This window comes from Capsicum annuum, chromosome 10 (genome assembly GCF_002878395.1).
Source record: "Capsicum annuum cultivar UCD-10X-F1 chromosome 10, UCD10Xv1.1, whole genome shotgun sequence".
Taxonomy (NCBI): Eukaryota; Viridiplantae; Streptophyta; class Magnoliopsida; order Solanales; family Solanaceae; genus Capsicum; species Capsicum annuum.
In genome coordinates, this window is record NC_061120.1 from 128672531 (window position 1) to 128689635 (window position 17105).

Here is a 17105-nt window from a genome sequence, read left to right on the forward strand (position 1 = left end):
GTAGAGGTATGGACTGCGTACATCTTACCCCCCAGACCCCACTAGGTGGGAATACACTGGGTTTGTTGTTGTTGTTGTAAATTAACATATGAAATTTTACGAACATAAGTGATCCATAACCCTTAATGAATTAAAACTCTCATTTTGATGACGATATTAAAGTTTTTGAATTTCAATTACGACTTGGTTTTGAAAACCCTAACGTATGAATTTGTCCTTTCTCACAGTGGCCTATTTCTATTGTTTCAAGTCATACGTTTTAACACAATTTTCTTGAATCCTCTATTTAGATGCAACAAAACTCCATGGAATTGAAGTTACTCTCTGAAACTTGATTCTTACTTCATATCTACGGGTCTTGTTTAAAACTTATTGAACCCATTTTGCAATTTTGAAGTCTTCATGAGAATTTAATTGGAAGTGTTTGAAAGATTGTGTTTATGAAAGTTTACGACCTCCGTATAGGCTTGACATTCGATTTTGGATAAAAGTGTTATTCTTTAAAAACTCCCGAGCTAGTACATGATTCGGTATTTTCATGACGTTTTATGATTTAGAGCGTAAGGCCTCACAAACATTATGTTTCATGATCTAAATTTGAGCCAATGGCTCTGTCATGATTTTAAACTATTTTTACAAGTTAATAAGGAGCCACAACCCGAAACTGTGTTTGCCATCATAGGTTTTGGAACGTTATGCAAGTCAGACAGCTCCTTCATATATATATATATATATATATGTTTTGGGAGGACTATTGAGCATCGAGATAGGTATTGGATTAATAAGGACCCACAACCCGAAACTGTGTTTGCCATCATAGGTTATGAAACGTTCTGCAAGTCAGACTACTTCTTCATGTTACCCGAAACATGGACAACAAAAAATCATTAGCAGGAACACACTTTATCTTAATTTGTATCCTCTACACCTTTTTATCGTGGGTCATATTCTTGGTAAACTGTAACTGGTTCATGTCATGTCTAATCCTCTCTCTCCAATATTTCTTTGCTCTACCTTGACCTCACCTGAATCCATCCATAGCCAACCTCACACTTCCACACTGAGGCATTCGGGCACCTCTTTATCACATGACCGAACATCACAACCTCGCTTCCTACATCTTGTCTTCTATTGAAGCCACTCTCACCTTGTCTTAGTCTCAAATAACCTCATCTTTAATCCTATCTCTCCTAGTTTTAACCCACACATCCATCGCAACATCCTCATCTCCGCTACCTTCATCTTTTGAATGTGAGAGTTCTTGACTAGTCAACATTCTACCCCATACAACATAGCTGGTCTAACCGCTACTCCATAGAAATTGCCTTTAAGTTTAGGAAATATCTTATCATATAAAACTTCGAAAACGAGCCTTCATTTCAACCACATGACACTAATACAGTGACTTGGATCATAGAACCAGGATACTTGAAACTATTTCTCTTCTAAATGGCTTGCATACTAAGATTCACGACCATGTTAGCCTCATGCGTCCTCTTACTGTACTTGCATTCTAAATATTCTGTCTTGGTCCTGCTCAACCTAAATCTTTTAGATTCTAAGGTCCGTCTCCAAATCTCCAACTTAGCATTAACTCCTTGCGGGTCTCGTCGATCAGAACTACATTATCCGCAAATAACATACACCATGACACTTCGCCTTGAATTTTCCATGCCAATACATCCATTACCAAGGGAAACAAAAACATGTTAAGAGTTGATTCATGATGCAAACCCATCAGTACGGGAAAGTGTCCCGAGTCTCCTTCTACATTTCTTACACGAGTCTTAGCTCCATCATACATCTCCTTTATTAACCTAGTGTGTGCCACAAGAACACCTCTAGCCTCCAAGAACCTTTAGAGAACCTCTTTGGGGACTCTATCGTAAGCCTTCTTTAAATCGATGAACACCATGTGTAAGTCCTTCTTCCTCTACCTATATTGCTCCACTTGACTCCTTACGAGATGGATGACTGTTTTAGTCGAACGACTTGGCATGAATCCAAACTGATTCTCTAAAATGGTCATGCTCCTCCTCAATCTCATCTCCACTACCCTTGTATAAAGCTTCATAATGTGACTTAACAACTTGATACCCTTATAGTTGTTGCAATGTTGAATGTCATCTTTATTCTTATACAATAGAATCATTTTGCTCTACCTCCAAGATTCCGACATCTTCATGGTCCTAAAGATGACATTAAACAACTCGGTCAGCCACTCCATACTTGCTCTGCCTGCGTTCTTCCAAAAATCCACCGAAATCTTATCTGGACTAGTCGCTCTATCTCTACGTATCCTACGAATAACACCTTTAACCTCTTCAACCTTTGTATACCATAATTGCGATGCTTCTCTGAGTGCTAAGTCCCCATCAAAATATCTTTGTCCCTTACTTCTTTTAGGTGTTTATGGAAGTAGGACTTCCATCTCCTCCTAATGAGTACCTCATCCACCAATACTCTGCCGTCTACAATCTTGATGCATTTTACTTGGTCAAGGTCACGGGCCCTCTGCTCTCTAGCCTTGGCTAGCCTCCCTGCCGTTGTCCTCTAATTCTACATATAATCTTTCGAATGCTATTGTTTTATCCGCCGTATTTGCAAACTTAGCATCCTTCCTTTCCATTTTATACTCCTCTCTATTCGTCGGCTTCTGCTCCTCGGTTTTACTTTCCACCAGCTTTCCGTAAGACCCCTTCTTTGCCTCCACCTTCCCTTGCACTTCTGTATTCCACCACCAGTCCCCTCTATGCTCGCCAAATCGACTTCTCAAGAAACCCAACACCTCTCTAGATTTTTTTTTTTTTGAACATTTAAAAACAACCTATAAAGGTGGGGTGCACCAGGCCAAAACAGTAATGCAACGCTTAGGCGACGCTTGAAGGCCCAGGCAGCAAGCTACCTTGATGAGCCATCCCCCTCAAAAAATAGAGTTAATATCGTGTGAACCAATGGTCCACATAACCGTTATTAAACTGATAAGAACAGATACTCTAGCCGTTTTTCTAATGCAACTGGCGGTCTTATCTCACATACTGTTCGTATCTCCACTACTCCCCCATAACCTTCATCTTCTCTCCATCTCCATCTCCAGGGCATTAGCCATAGTCAAGCTACCCTATTGATCCTAGGTCGATCATCCACAACCCTCTTCTTCCTCTTCTCCTTGATCTCCAAATCCATCACCATAAGCCTATGTTGGGTCAAAAGATTCTCATCTGGAATAACCTTACAATCTTTACAATTACCTTTATCCCTCCTTCCTAAGGAGCAAAAAGTCTATTTGAGTCTTGGCCACCGAACTACGGAAGGTAACTAGTGTTCCTTCTTTTTGGGAAGCTCGAATTCGCTGCCATCAACCCAAAGTCTAGCAAAATCCAAAAATGAAGCTCCTTTTTCGTTCCTTTCCCCAAAACCAAAGTCTCCATGCACATCGTCATAATCGGTGTGCATAAACTCTCGGTGACGACCCTATGTGCCCATTGAAATCATCTCCTACGAAAAACTTCTCGGTGATCGCCACGCCTCTCACCAGCTCATCCAAAGCCTCTCAAAAGGTCTTCTTCTCTTCTTTGTCCAAGCCCGCTTGCGGTGCGTATGCACTAATAATGTTCAAAGTAGACCCTCTAGTGACCAACTTAATCGACATCATCCTGTCATTAACCCTTCTAACCTTTACCACCTGCTCTCTAAGCTCTTCATATACTAAGATTCCTATCTCATTCCTATTCCTCACGCCTCCTGAGCACCACAATTATATCCATCCATATTCCATGCATTAGCACCTATCCATTTGGTCTCCTGGACACAAGTTACATTAATCCTCCTCTTTCTTAGAATCTTCACTAGTTGTACGAACTATTCTTGTAAATTCCCTATGTTCCAAGACCCTACTCTCAATCGAGAAGCTCCCTTAACCTGCTAATCCCCCTCCCCCCTCCCCGCCCCGCCCTGCCCCTCCCCGCCCCTAACCATGACCTTGCTCCTGAATCCGAAGCTGAACTTGCCCTTGACCCTGATCCTGACCCTGACCGATGCAATGACCCTAGTCTACCATCATCCACCAAAGCCACTAAAAAATGGTAAGCTAAACAGGGATGTTCTAACTAAACCAACTAATCTACAAAACAACCACAATACAGGAAATGCAAACAAGGTAAGGCTAAAATGCACTAGCTCAACTTGGGAAAATGGTTTAAGTTGGTAAATGATGCTGACAATGGCATATATGATTCAATATGCCAGTACAATGATTCTTCCAAAATATACCTCTAGAGCAAACTGAACATATTGAATTGGACCATCTTTCCGTAGTTAGCTTGTAAGAAGAAAATAAAACAAGCCACTGTTATTACTGTTTTTTTTTCTTTTGTGGTCTAGTGATATCGTTTGTAACCTATTGCATTAGTATCTGCTGATTCGAACATATATAGGTTTGAGAATATCACATTTTGGAGGAGTAAAGCAGCTGCAGACCAGCATCCAACTATGGCATATAATAGTGGGTTGGTTCAAATCATAATATTTGAGGCTGCGGATCGTGACAATATTGGTGGTTCGCCATATGGTGGGCAAAGGGCCATTTGTTGCACCTCTGATCTTGCTAAACTTGAAGGTTGCAAACAAGGGGAAGTCATTAGAGCACCTTCACCAACAGATGCTAATTGGCCAATGGTGTTGAATGTACACTTTAGAGGAAGGCAGTTATCCACCCAACTGAAAAAGAAGGAGGTTTACATAAAAAAGACGGGGATGTATAACCTCTTCTTCATCTCATGTGATCCTAAGCTTAAGGGAATGAAGGTATCTGGGAGGACAGTGTGGAAAAATCCTGATGGATATTTGCCTGGTCGAATGTCACCCCTAATGAAGTTTTATTCAATAATGACCGTAGCATATATACTTCTTTCTGCAATCTGGTGTCTTCAGTATGTTAGACACCGGCAGGATGTTCTGCCGCTCCAGTACTGCATCACTGGAGTTATTACTCTTGGGTTATTGGAGATGATATTCTGGTATTTTGATTATGCTTATTTCAATATTACTGGTGCAAGGCCAGTGGGACTCACAACTTGGGTCGTCACAATTGGAGCCACACGGAGAACTGTTTCACGCCTTCTCATTCTTTCCATCTCAATGGGTTATGGTGTTGCTCGTCCTACCCTTGGTGGTCTCACCACAAAGGTTCTCCTTCTTGGAATAACTTATTTTGTGGCATCAATACTGCTAAACGTTACCGAATACGTTGGTATAATAAATGACATTGCTGGGCGAGCAAGAGTCCTGTTGGTCCTTCCTGATGCATTATTAGATGCATTCTTGATCTTATGGATTTTCACTTCTCTTTCAAAGACACTGGAGCAGCTGCAGGTATCATCTTGCTTTTTGTATTGAAATTGTGTACAACTACATCTTGCAAATGTCTCATCTCCTCTTTATCTCATAAAATGTCTGATTCTCACAAGATTTGTTTGCTACAGGTTAAAAGGAGTTCTGTGAAGTTAGATATTTACAGACAGTTTTCAAATGCATTAGGAATCACCGTCATTGCTTCAGCTGCATGGATAGGATATGAGGTTTGTTTTTGATGCATGAACTTTATAATTTAAATCAAGAGGGTCTTTTTAATTTGATCACCACGATATAACTACTTAGAGGCTTGTCCCACAAATTGTGTGTTCTTTTTGAAGAGTAGCTTGTCACAATTTGGTAACCTATGCACATGCGGCCTAAGTTGCCCAGACTCTCCAAAAATGTTGTCGCACCCGTGTCGGATCCTTCAAAAATACACTATTTTTGGAGGATCCGACATGCACCCGTAGACATTTTTGAAGAGTCCGAGCAACTTCATGCCCATCCACTTTTAAAGCAACAACGACAACATACCCAGTATATTCCCACAAGGTGGGGTCTGGGGAGGGTAAAGAGTACGCAGTCCATGCCACTACCTCGGACAAAGTAGAGAGGCTGTTTTTGATAGACCCCCGGCTCAGGACAAGCATTAGGAAAATATTACCAAACTAGTTTTTCCTTTTCGAAGAAAAAAAGATGCAATTTGGTAAACTAATTTCCTAATGCTTTAAAAGTGGCTTGATATGTGCATGTACATACCCCATGAAAAACAAACTTGAATTGAAGCACGGTCCACTGCTTCATGGATTAGGAATTTATTTAGTACATATAGGAATCAAGTCTATTGTATTTTCCTTGTTTAAAAGGTTCACTAAATGTCATTCTGCTTGAGTACCCCCAAAGACTTGGTTCAATTGGCAAAGGTTAAGGGACTTGTGACCTAAGTCACAGGTTCGAGCCATGTGCCAACGGAACTAGGTCTGGCAGTTAAGTGGCTCCAGAAAAATTCCCGTGTCAGAAAAATCAAGTAAAATTGTTATGCTGCTTGTTATTTTATGTTTCAATTACTATTATACATGGTACTCTTCTTTATTTGTACAATAAATGTTCCTCACTTTCTTGTCATCTACTTTTCTTTTTCTGGGTCATCGCCTTCCTATAAATGCACTTTAGGATTTTATTTATCTGCTTATTTGTTTTGGATATGTAAAGGAAGATATTGGGTGATAGAGGCACTAACTCTGCATTCAAGATTATCTATAACACACTAAGTTTCTGGGTTCTTGCTGTAGTTTATTTTAAATTTGGTCTCACGTAGTTACTCATGCGCTCTTAGGAGCTCTAATTTTGTGGTTGGTTTAAAAGGGTCTTAGCTATCCAGGAATAGGTTTGATGCTAGTACAGAAATGCACAGAAAATTGGTTACGGAAAATAAAGGGGACTTCCATTTCTTTTTCCAATTCCTCCTTTTTGTTCTTTTGTAGTACAAAATTGGTATCTAGAGCTTCACGGAATTAATGGTCTATTGCTAGACTCGGACAAAAGATCTTGTGGATTTCATGGTGCTTGACAATGGTAATTCTTCATCTGCAAATAAACTACTTGTACAAAAAAAAAATAGTATCTTGAAAAGTTCCTGACAATATGCTGAGTAATAAAGCTCTTGCAGAATACAACAACAACAACATCATACCCAGTATATTCCCGCCAAGTGGGGTCTGGGGAGGGTAAGTGTACACAGTCCATACCACTACCTCAGAGATGAGATATAGAAAGTTGTTTCCGATAGACCCCCGACTCAAGATAAGACAGTCTACAGAAGGAGTAGTAAAAGGACAAGATATAATAGAAATTACCACACCCAATAATACCATAGACAAGATTTACCAAGTAATAAAATAAACGATACAACATTCTGAAATGGTGCTAATACTACAGGCAATAACACGGATAACAAAGTACTCCTACCTACTAGCACTGACGCACTTGCTCCTACTGTCCTTCTACCCGAATCCGTCTCCTCCACACCTTCCTATCTAGGGTCATGTCCTCGGTAAGCTGGCAGCGAATCTCTCACACCTCCACACTAGGGCATCCGTGCCCCTCCTCATCACATGTTTGAACCATCTCAACCTCGTTTCCCTCATCTTGGCTTCCACCGAAGCCACTCCTACCTTATCCCGAATAACCTCATTTCTAATTCTATCTTTCCTAGTACACCCACACATCCACCGTACCATTCTCATCTCTGCCACCTTATCTTTTGGATGTGACACTTCTTGACAGGCCAACACTCCGCATCGTACAACAAAGCCGGTCTAACCACCATTCTGTAGAACTTGCCTTTGAGTTTAAGTGGTACTTTTTTGTCACACAAAATTTCGGAAGTGAGCCTCCATTTCATCCACCCTACCCCAATCTGATGAGTTACATCCTCGTCAATTTCTCCATTCCCCTGAATCATAGACCCCAGTTACTTGAAACTATCACTCTTTTGGATGGAATGAGGATCAAGCTTTACAACCACATCGAACTCATGCGACACCTCACTAAACCTGCACTTCAAATATTCTGTCTTGAACCTACTCAACCTGAATCCTTTAGACTCAAGGTTTGCCTTCAAACCTCCAACTTAGCATTAACCCCACCACGGGTCTCATCAATCAAGTCTACATCATCCGCAAAAAGCAAGCAAACAGTAAGGCGCCTTACCTTAAATTTGGCATGCCAAAACATCCATCACCGAGGCAAATAAAAACGGGCTAAGATCCGTTCCTTGGTGTAGCCCCATCAAGACGGGAAAGTGCTCCAAGTGCCCTTTCATAGTCCTAACCTGAGTCTTGGCTCTTGCATCTCTCAGAATAATTCTCAAAGAGTTTTTCAATCTGCAGCCCTAATTTATGCAATCTCCTTATTAAAAAACCCTAATTCATGCATCCTATGCACTTTTGCCTCCTTTTCTTGTTTTTCTATCTATTTGCTCATAACCTCTCTTTTTCTTGCATAAACGCTATTGTGTGTGTGTATATATATACAGGTTCTAAAGGTTGACAAGATTAAAGTGGGCATACTACCCCAGGAAACTAATTACACCACTTCTCGTCCCAGATCATCAACTATTTTGTCCGTCATTACCCTTCACTGCATTCAACATCCATTTTTTCACCGAATCATTGCATATTAATAATAAATGAGGTGCAAGGTTATTTGCTTGAAAAAATGGTAGAATGTTCTTACTCCTAATTGATAAGAGTGTAGCTTCGCTGCTATGACTTTTTGGACAAAATCAAATTATTTATTTTTTCAAATTAAGAATATTGACATATCTGTTATAACTCTTTTTTTTTCCTGCAATATGTACTTCATAGGACTCGCTCTTTTCTTCTCAGGTTATTTCCGTCAGTTATAAACGCAGTACTTCACTGTCGTCTGTTTCCCCTCTACTTCCATTCCTTGTCCAAAATTGAGCACAAAGGTGTAAAAGTTCTCTCGTCCTTGCAAGTGATTGTTCCTGTTCATGAAAGTTAACAATGTATATAGTTCTGCGAGAAAAAAGCCTTCTTTTCAAGAACACTGATGAAATTGAACAAATGTTACATTTTCTTATAAGGTGAAGTTTATTGACGTTGGCCAGCTTCAGGCTCTAACACAGATGCCACTGCCATGTTACACCAAAACTGGCAAAGATATAAAATTGAATTTGAGCTAAAATCTCTTTCATTCCGTTCTTCCCAGACGACCCAAAAAATCACTGCTGGGATGGTGTTCCATGCTGTAAGATCTGACTTGGTGATGACCTAGTGCAATGCACGTAGAAGCTCCAAAGTAGTTTCCGGCATACACATCCAAAAGATTAAAAACAAGTGCCATAACTTTCTTAAAACCTTGTAATGGAGAAGATTATTGACATCTTCTGCATCTCCCTCTCAGGGGATACATCTGTAGCGTTATTGTATTCATCTCTTTTGTATCTGTTAAGTGTGAGACATCTACCATTTGTCACAATTCATGTGAAGCCTTTTACCTTGTAAGGAACCTTTCTTTTCCAAATCGTTTCCAAGGCCAATGAGTGGGAGCAAGAGAGCATGTGAGATATGATTAGCAACTGTTAATACAAAACACTCCTTTACTATGTAACTCCTACCTCTTTGGTTTCCCAATCATTAAGGTTCTTCTGAAAGGGATAAACTAATCTTGAGCCTGCTTAAGTTCCGAGATCGGAGTCTGGGAAGTGCAATTGTAGGGAGCAGGGAAGGAATCTTTCAGGTGAATGTTCTCAAGGCAAGTGTCTTGCCAAAATCTAATTTTCTATCCATCTCCAACCTGTAAAGATACTTATGCACAAACACTTGGACCATAGGTGGTTGTGAAAGTTTAGTGATCCAGGGACTAAGCAAGCTATATTTGACACTAATTTAACAAATGTTACATTACAACGAGTTAGTGACTTACTGATAATCAATCTAGAAATATAAAAAGCAATCTACGCGTGAAATATTTGAACAGTGTGGTTATTGTCTGTGTAGTTTCTGAAAACTGCATTACACAGGAATCCCTCTTTGATAAATATCTTATTCTTTCAGCACAATGCCACCTAGGAGACGGATATCTGTTTCAGATAAGCTAGCAATTTTTGACCTATCTCTAGAAGATACTCAAAGTCATAATTTCTTATACTGAATGTTGCATTTATAACCTAATTTTGAGGCGAATCCTGGCCAACTTATTTAGTGCAGCACGATGGAAGAAGGGTACCGTCTCTTCTACGGAAGTATACAGTCCCATTAATTTAATTAAATCTTGTTATAATTTAGGCTTAGTTGGCAGAGTTTTTTCCTGGAAAATGCTTGGTAGGGCCAGTTCGTTTGGCGTTTCGAGGGTGTCTTTGACTCAGAAGAATTCGTCAACCATCCCAGGAGACGTCATACAATCAGTAGTAGTCAATACAACTGATATATGTCAGCTGAATTAATAAACCTTCTGTCTTTTTGAAGCACGAGAAAGAAATGAATTAGAAGTAACCATACATTTCATTATATTCTCATCTTCACTATCTACCATTTTACCTCTTTACTATGAGCTATGCAACTTTGACATATTAATTTATTTTAAAGGGTGGTCCTCCATAATTTCGATTTTAAAGGGAATTGGAAATGCTATTTCAACCGTTGTCATGTGTGTAAGTTTTGGGCTAATTTCTAGATTTGTGAAACGGAATACTGTTCCAAGTAATTCAAAAAAAATTAGCTTTCTTTCATCATGACTATTTTATACCCTAACTTTCCGTATTCCAATATATTTTATATTGAGGAAAAAAGAAACCCATTTTGTAGTATTTCTTCTGTCAGCCAGTTTATTGGAAGTCCCTGATTATTTTTCATCACAATTTTCCCATTAAAGACCATCACCTAGTAAGCTATAGAACTACCAAGTAGTGTATGCCCCTTGTGGTTGCTATTCTTCTTCAGGGTGGAAGTGACATTCTGTCAGATCTTCTCCTCAAAGGATCCTTCTGTGTCCTGCTGACAAGAGAGGGATAGCCTAGTTGTAACAACCCTCCACTTACAATCATGAGATTGGGGGTTTGATTCTCCACAAGGGCAAGTGGAAAACCACTGTTTGACAACTGGATAAGTGGAGGGGCTTTGCCGGGTGGGGTTTAATGTATGAAGGAGATAAAAAGTCCCGATCTATGTTTCCAGCTTAAATTCGGTTGTTTTTTATGTTTCGGTTTTCCCCAACATCATATCCAAGTATGCTGACTGTTAATGGTCTTCTCTTTAATCCTGGATGAATGTAGTAGGGATTCCTGCAACCCACAAAGCTTACTTCGTCTAGTGCCTATCCTGCAGGTTTACTTCAAAGCAACAGATCCCTTCAATGAGAGGTGGCAGGGAGGTTGGATCATCACTGCTTTCTGGGATATTCTTGCCTTTGGATTGCTCTGTGTCATCTGCTACCTATGGGCACCATCTCAGAGTTCACAGCGGTATATATTTTGGAATAGTCATAAGTAGCCTTGTTCTTTAATCATGGGTGATCTAGTAAAGCATTTGATGCAGGAAGAGAAAAATGGTCAAACATTAATTGCCTGAAAGATAATGCAACATTTAAATTATTTTGAAAAAGAGAATAATGCACCCATGGTTTAGCCTGACATGATATTGTATTTGGTTCTTCCAAAGACTAAGCACGACACGGGAGTTTCCTTAGATGCTCAGTTGCATTGATACATTATACTTAATTTTCCCTTCCATATTTCTTTCACCCTCCATGTCCCATCTGTAGTAACAGGTCTTTTGTTCAATACATTTAACCATCACATCATGTTTAGTCTCAGTTTCGTGTGAAGGATTAAACTTCACCCTTTCAACATCTATCTAGTCACTTGAGTGATAATTCAACTTTTTCAAAGTACCATTAAGAAAAGGATAAACCCATATCCTAATGAATCCAAGTTTTGGAACTGTCAGAAACTTGCTTTAATGAAGAAAGGATTGGCTCCTAATGCTACCATTCTTTTGAACTAGCCGTTTCACAAAAAGTTGCCAATCTTTTAAGTTTTAACTGTAACAAGGGGTAAGAATGCAGCAGAGCCAATATTGCTTCTTGTTAGAAGGCACAATTTCTTTCTCAAAGTACAGCCAGACATTTCAACTACATGTGAGAAGTCCTCAAGTGTTTTTAGGCTTTAATTTTGTGGAATTTTTATACCCTTCAGCCTTTTCCTTATATTGCTTTTAACTGACACAAATTTTTCATTCCAGTTATGCATACTCTGAAGCAAGGGGTGAAGATGACGATGGAGAAACTGAATCCTTATGCAATGAAACCCCACAAGGTGGCATCGGTCTTGTCAAAATTGAGAGGAAGGAAGGGAGCGACAGTTCTGATGTAGAAGATGATATGCAAGAGGCTAAAAGGGAATGATTGGTGAAGTTGTTTGAAAGCTTGCTTACAGAGATCAATATCAAGATGAAGATCCAGTAAAGGGAATGATTGACTCTGCTAAACTTCACAAAATTAATTCATTGAAGTTATACGGTAAAGCGTGCTGGCTAATTTTCGACAAACCACACAAGAAGCAAGCATACATGGTTTGAATTGTGTGAGCTGTTCATTTGAAAAATGAAACTGGAGATGAGTGATATCGTACTTCGCGTTGTAAGTAGTAACAATTTACGATCTCGCATGTGAACTGCAGATGTAGTTGTTCCATTCCTGAAAGAATTAGAAAATTGCTTCCCAAGGTCTACTTTCAGGGACCATCTCATATTTAGTGGCAGTTTTGTTCAGTGCAATTTATGTGAAAAGGGTGTGAATTAGTTAAATGTAGTTCTTTACTCGCTTTTCTTTTCTTTAGTTCCTGCAACATTGGGGAATAAGCTGATAATGCAAACCTTCTGTATATTTGTCATATATCCATGTATTTTAACGTTTTTGTAATACTCCGTATTTCGGGCCAAGGATTTGTTACTAAACCGTGTTCAATGTAGTACTTTAATCAACCAGATTCTGTTTATAACAGAAAAAAAAAATGCATGAACACAAATTTAGATGAAACAAAAAATATACGAGCCCACAAGTTACTTGGGGTCGTTTGGTGTGAGGTGTATAAGAGATAAATAGTTTTTGAATAAAATGAATTATTTTATTTCATGTTTGGTGTGAGGTATTAGTTAGTATCGGAATTATTTATCTCACCCTTTACATCATAATGATGGGATAAATTATCCCATATACATGGTGGGATAACTAATTCCAAAATGATTAATCTTGGAATTAATTATTTCGAGATAATTTTTTCCCAACCAAACAACCCCGTCCTTAAGGATTTATAACCCCCTTACAATTGCCAATTATTTAAGTTATACTTCCTCTCTAGATAGAATGAAAAAATCTCTGTAATGGTGATAATCCAAATTATAGAACTCTGATGAACTCAATAGATATAGTAGAATCACACTTACATTTTATCTTGGGAAAAATGACGCAAAAGCAGAGAATGCAGAAGAATTTTCAGAGTATTTGCAGATTTTCGGTGAGTGAAAAACTGAGGTGAAGCCTCAGAATTTATAGCCACAACTAAGGGTGGCAAACGGGCGGATTGGATTGAATTTGGACGGGTTAAATATGGATCGAGCAAAAATGGTTTGGATTGCAATCCGCCCATATAAATATGGGTAAATATGGATTTGATTAAATATGGATTGAATAAAAATGGTTCCAACTCATTTATCTCCTAGAATCAAAAACTAAAAACTTATATATCATATCAATTTGACTTTTTTACCCTTTTTTTTAAGTTTTTTCTTTTTAGTTTTTTTTCTGTCTCTCTTCTAAATACAACCTCTAGTTTTTTCTTTTTCATTTTCTTTTTTTTTTCTCTCTTCTATTTCTATCCTTTGCTTCTCTTTCTTTTTTTCTTTTTAGTCTCCTTTTGTTCTAGTTTTTTCTTTTTACTTCTTTCTTTTTTGATTTTATTTTATATTTTATATTTTTTTTATTTTCGAAGAACATAATTAAGTAGAGTACAAATTATGAATGATGACTGAGATATCATAACCATTCAAAATATTTGTATTCTTCATCATTTTTTTTCTTTTTCCTTTTCTCCCTTTTCATTATTTTTTTCTTTCTGATTTTTTTTGTATTTTTTTCTTCAATTTTTTCTTTACGATTTTTCTCTCTTCTATCTCTTTTTTTTTTTTTTTGCTTTAGTGTTTTTTTTTATTTTTGGTTTTCTTTTTTTTTATGATAACGAAAATACCATAAGCGCATATTGGTTTATATTCACCCAACATTTATAATTTTTGTAAGTACACTCAAGTAGACTCCACCTAATGAACAGATACAGAGATAGTATCCAGAAAGATCTTACAATTACATTCGTCAAACCAAATATCTTTAGCAGTCGCAAGAAGTACACAAATCAAGGTTTCTACGTACTTCCTACCTTTTCTTGACTTGAGCTCCTTGCTTTGTGCCTTATTTCTGCTCTAATGAGAACTCTAAGATGAGGAAGTTAGAAGTCGGATTTGAAGCTGGACTTTCCCGTAAATCGAAGGCTATGTGGATCCTTAGCCATATATGAAATGGAATAAAGATGGACCAAGCTTACTTAATACAATTGTATATTTATATTTTTTTTTTTAGACTTCAAGCTCATATTTGTATTTTATAGTTTGCACCGTCATATATATATTTTATATATTTCACACTTATATTTTATATTTATAGATACAAATTATATTTTACTGATATAAATTAAATAATACAAATATAAATAATAAATTTATTTGAAATATATAGTATGTTACAAATAAATTTAAAATAAAAAAAATATAAAATATAAAATACAATGACAAAAAAAAGATGAGAAAAAGAATATAAAAAAATAAAAATGACAAAAATGACGAACCAACAATGAAAAAGGTGGAAATGGAAATACAAAAAAAAAAAGAACGCGAAGAAAAAATAAATAAAATTGAAAAAGAAAAAAAATTGATGAAAAACAAGAAAGAAAAAAGGTGTAAGAAACGAGTAAAAAATAAGTGGAAAAAAATAAAAAAAATGAAAAAGAAAAAAAGTAATTAAAGGAAAAAGAAAGAAAAAAATAGTAAATTAAAGGAACAAAGAAAGGAAAAAAAAGAGAAATAAAAGATAGAAAAAAATAATAATAAAGGGGAAAGACTATATAGAGATTATATTTAATTGATAAGAGATGCTATGAATTGTATAGGCTAGACGGGATAATTAGAAGTTTATATTTATTAACCCATGTAGGTATCAAGCGAATACGAATGATGAAATAAGAATGAGAAGGGAGAAAATGAAAAAAAAATACAAAGAAAAAGAAATAAAAAAATAGATGAAAAGATGAGAAGAAAAAAAGAAATTATAAGAAACGAGTAAAAAATGAAAAAACAAAATGCAAAAAAAAAAGTAAATTAAAGGAAAAAAGAAAGAAAAAAAGAAACTAGAAAAGAAGAAAAAAAATGAAATTTAAAGCATAGGTGGATGGTCTTTGTGTTTAAATGGGTACCCATATTTTACCCATTTTATCCATATTTGTATGAGCTTTTAAAATGAGTTGAAGTCTATATTTACCCATTTGAAATTTAAGTGATCCAATTCAATACATATGGGTTAAATGGACTCTTTTCATAAATATGGGCTGAAATTGTCACCCTTAACCACAACATTGGGTCTGAACAGGTGCGGACATGTCTATTCGTCAATAGCAATGTCGGTTTGAGAAGACATGTTTTTCATTAATAGCGCCTGCTCATTAAAATTGGAACATAAATAATTAGTGAAAATGAAAAATATTTTTTTGTCCAAAAAATTTATCAGTCGATCATATCATTTACCAAAACAAAATCAAAATCGAGCGATCATGACGACTCGAAGGAAGTTTTTTTTTCTCAAATCTTTAAGAGCTAGAAGAAGTGCTTCTATATACAAGTAAAAAGTTTTCCTCTTCATTACCATTGGGGGAGAGAAATAATCTTTGTTAAAGTTTTATTTTTCATCCATTTTATTTCTCACAATTTCTCAACTCACACTACACCTTATTTAAAAGTCAGCTATCAACATTTAAATCCCAACAATATGATAACATATGAAGACATGCATGAAAATTTATATGATTCACAAATAAGGATTAATCACATTTGAATAAGTAGGTTTTGCTTTGAATTTTCTATAGCGAACATATTTCAGATATACTTGATCAATCGATAGATTTGATATCTTTGAACCATCGAACTTTGATGTATATTCAGACAACATTTGTCACACAATTAAATCTTGACTGTCTTTGGTTCTCACTATTGTGTTCATTTTAGCCATAAATACCTCATGATTTCATAAGTGCATAGAGGATTGAACTTACATGATTCTCTCCATAGCGACTTACACTTTACATTTACATAGGTAATTGCCAAATGTGTCATCCTTTCGATACACTATTTGATAATCTCATATTAAGCTTAGAAATCATATAAAAAGTCTTAATGCTTTTATCCTTATTACTGAATATTGTCTTCATCACGAGAATAGATCAAGATTTTGTTTGAGAATGTTGGACCGTCAATCATAACTTTATTTTTCTCCTTGAACTTGGATCATGGGATCTCCAGTCTTCTAGGTAAAGTTACATTCATAATGACTTGTCCTTGGCCTCCTACTCCCTCTGATGGTGTCTTAATCGCCTCTCTAGCTAGATCTTTATAAGTGGATTCGACACGTTATTCTTTGACATTACGTAGTCAATTGTGATGATTTTACTAGAAATTAGTTATGTAATAATATTATTTCTTTGTCGTATATGATAATAATTTTTGATATATATAACACTCCCAACCTTTCTTATTGCTGATTGACTATCACAATGTATACATATAAGTGCTAAAGGTTCGGACAAAAGTGGAATGTTTTCTATGAAATTTCGAGCCATTCAGCTTCTTCACTAGCTTTGTTCAAAGCGATGAACTCAGAAGAAATTATCAAGCAAGCTAGTCATATCTGCTTGAATGACTTTCAAAACGCTGCTTCTCTACCAATGATAAAACCATCCACTTGTGGACTTACTTTCAATTAATTCAGTGATTCAATTTGTATTACTGTATCCTTCAACACCATATATAGAATTTTATATTATCTAGAAAACCAAGATACTAAGATTAAGAAAAGATAAATAACTCACTAATGAAAATCCGAATCAAACGATATGATTATTAAACCTC

General features: G+C 36.7%; 1 protein-coding gene and 1 non-coding gene across 3 annotated transcripts in view; one reads left to right on the forward strand and one right to left on the reverse strand.

Moving 5' to 3' along the window:
* The window catches only part of LOC107856479 (transmembrane protein 87B), a 20323-nt gene extending 7487 nt beyond the window's left edge, over window positions 1-12836 (forward strand). The window contains exons 2-5 of one of the 2 annotated variants that reach the window (XR_007045860.1): window positions 4437-5373; window positions 5484-5579; window positions 6840-6930; window positions 11208-11344. Coding sequence is in view for 1 of the 2 variants with exons in the window: in XM_016701485.2 (XP_016556971.2) it covers window positions 4437-5373; window positions 5484-5579; window positions 11208-11344; window positions 12123-12285 (1333 nt within the window). In the remaining variant the exon portion in view is untranslated. Of the gene's footprint in view, window positions 1-4436; window positions 5374-5483; window positions 5580-6839; window positions 6931-11207; window positions 11345-12122 lie in introns of those variants that run through there. The other variant, XM_016701485.2, reaches the window with a different exon arrangement.
* Window positions 2836-3025, reverse strand: LOC124888187. Its single transcript, XR_007046320.1, has one exon. It is a non-coding gene; the product is annotated as a U2 spliceosomal RNA (small nuclear RNA).
* Window positions 12837-17105: the final 4269 nt, after the last annotated feature.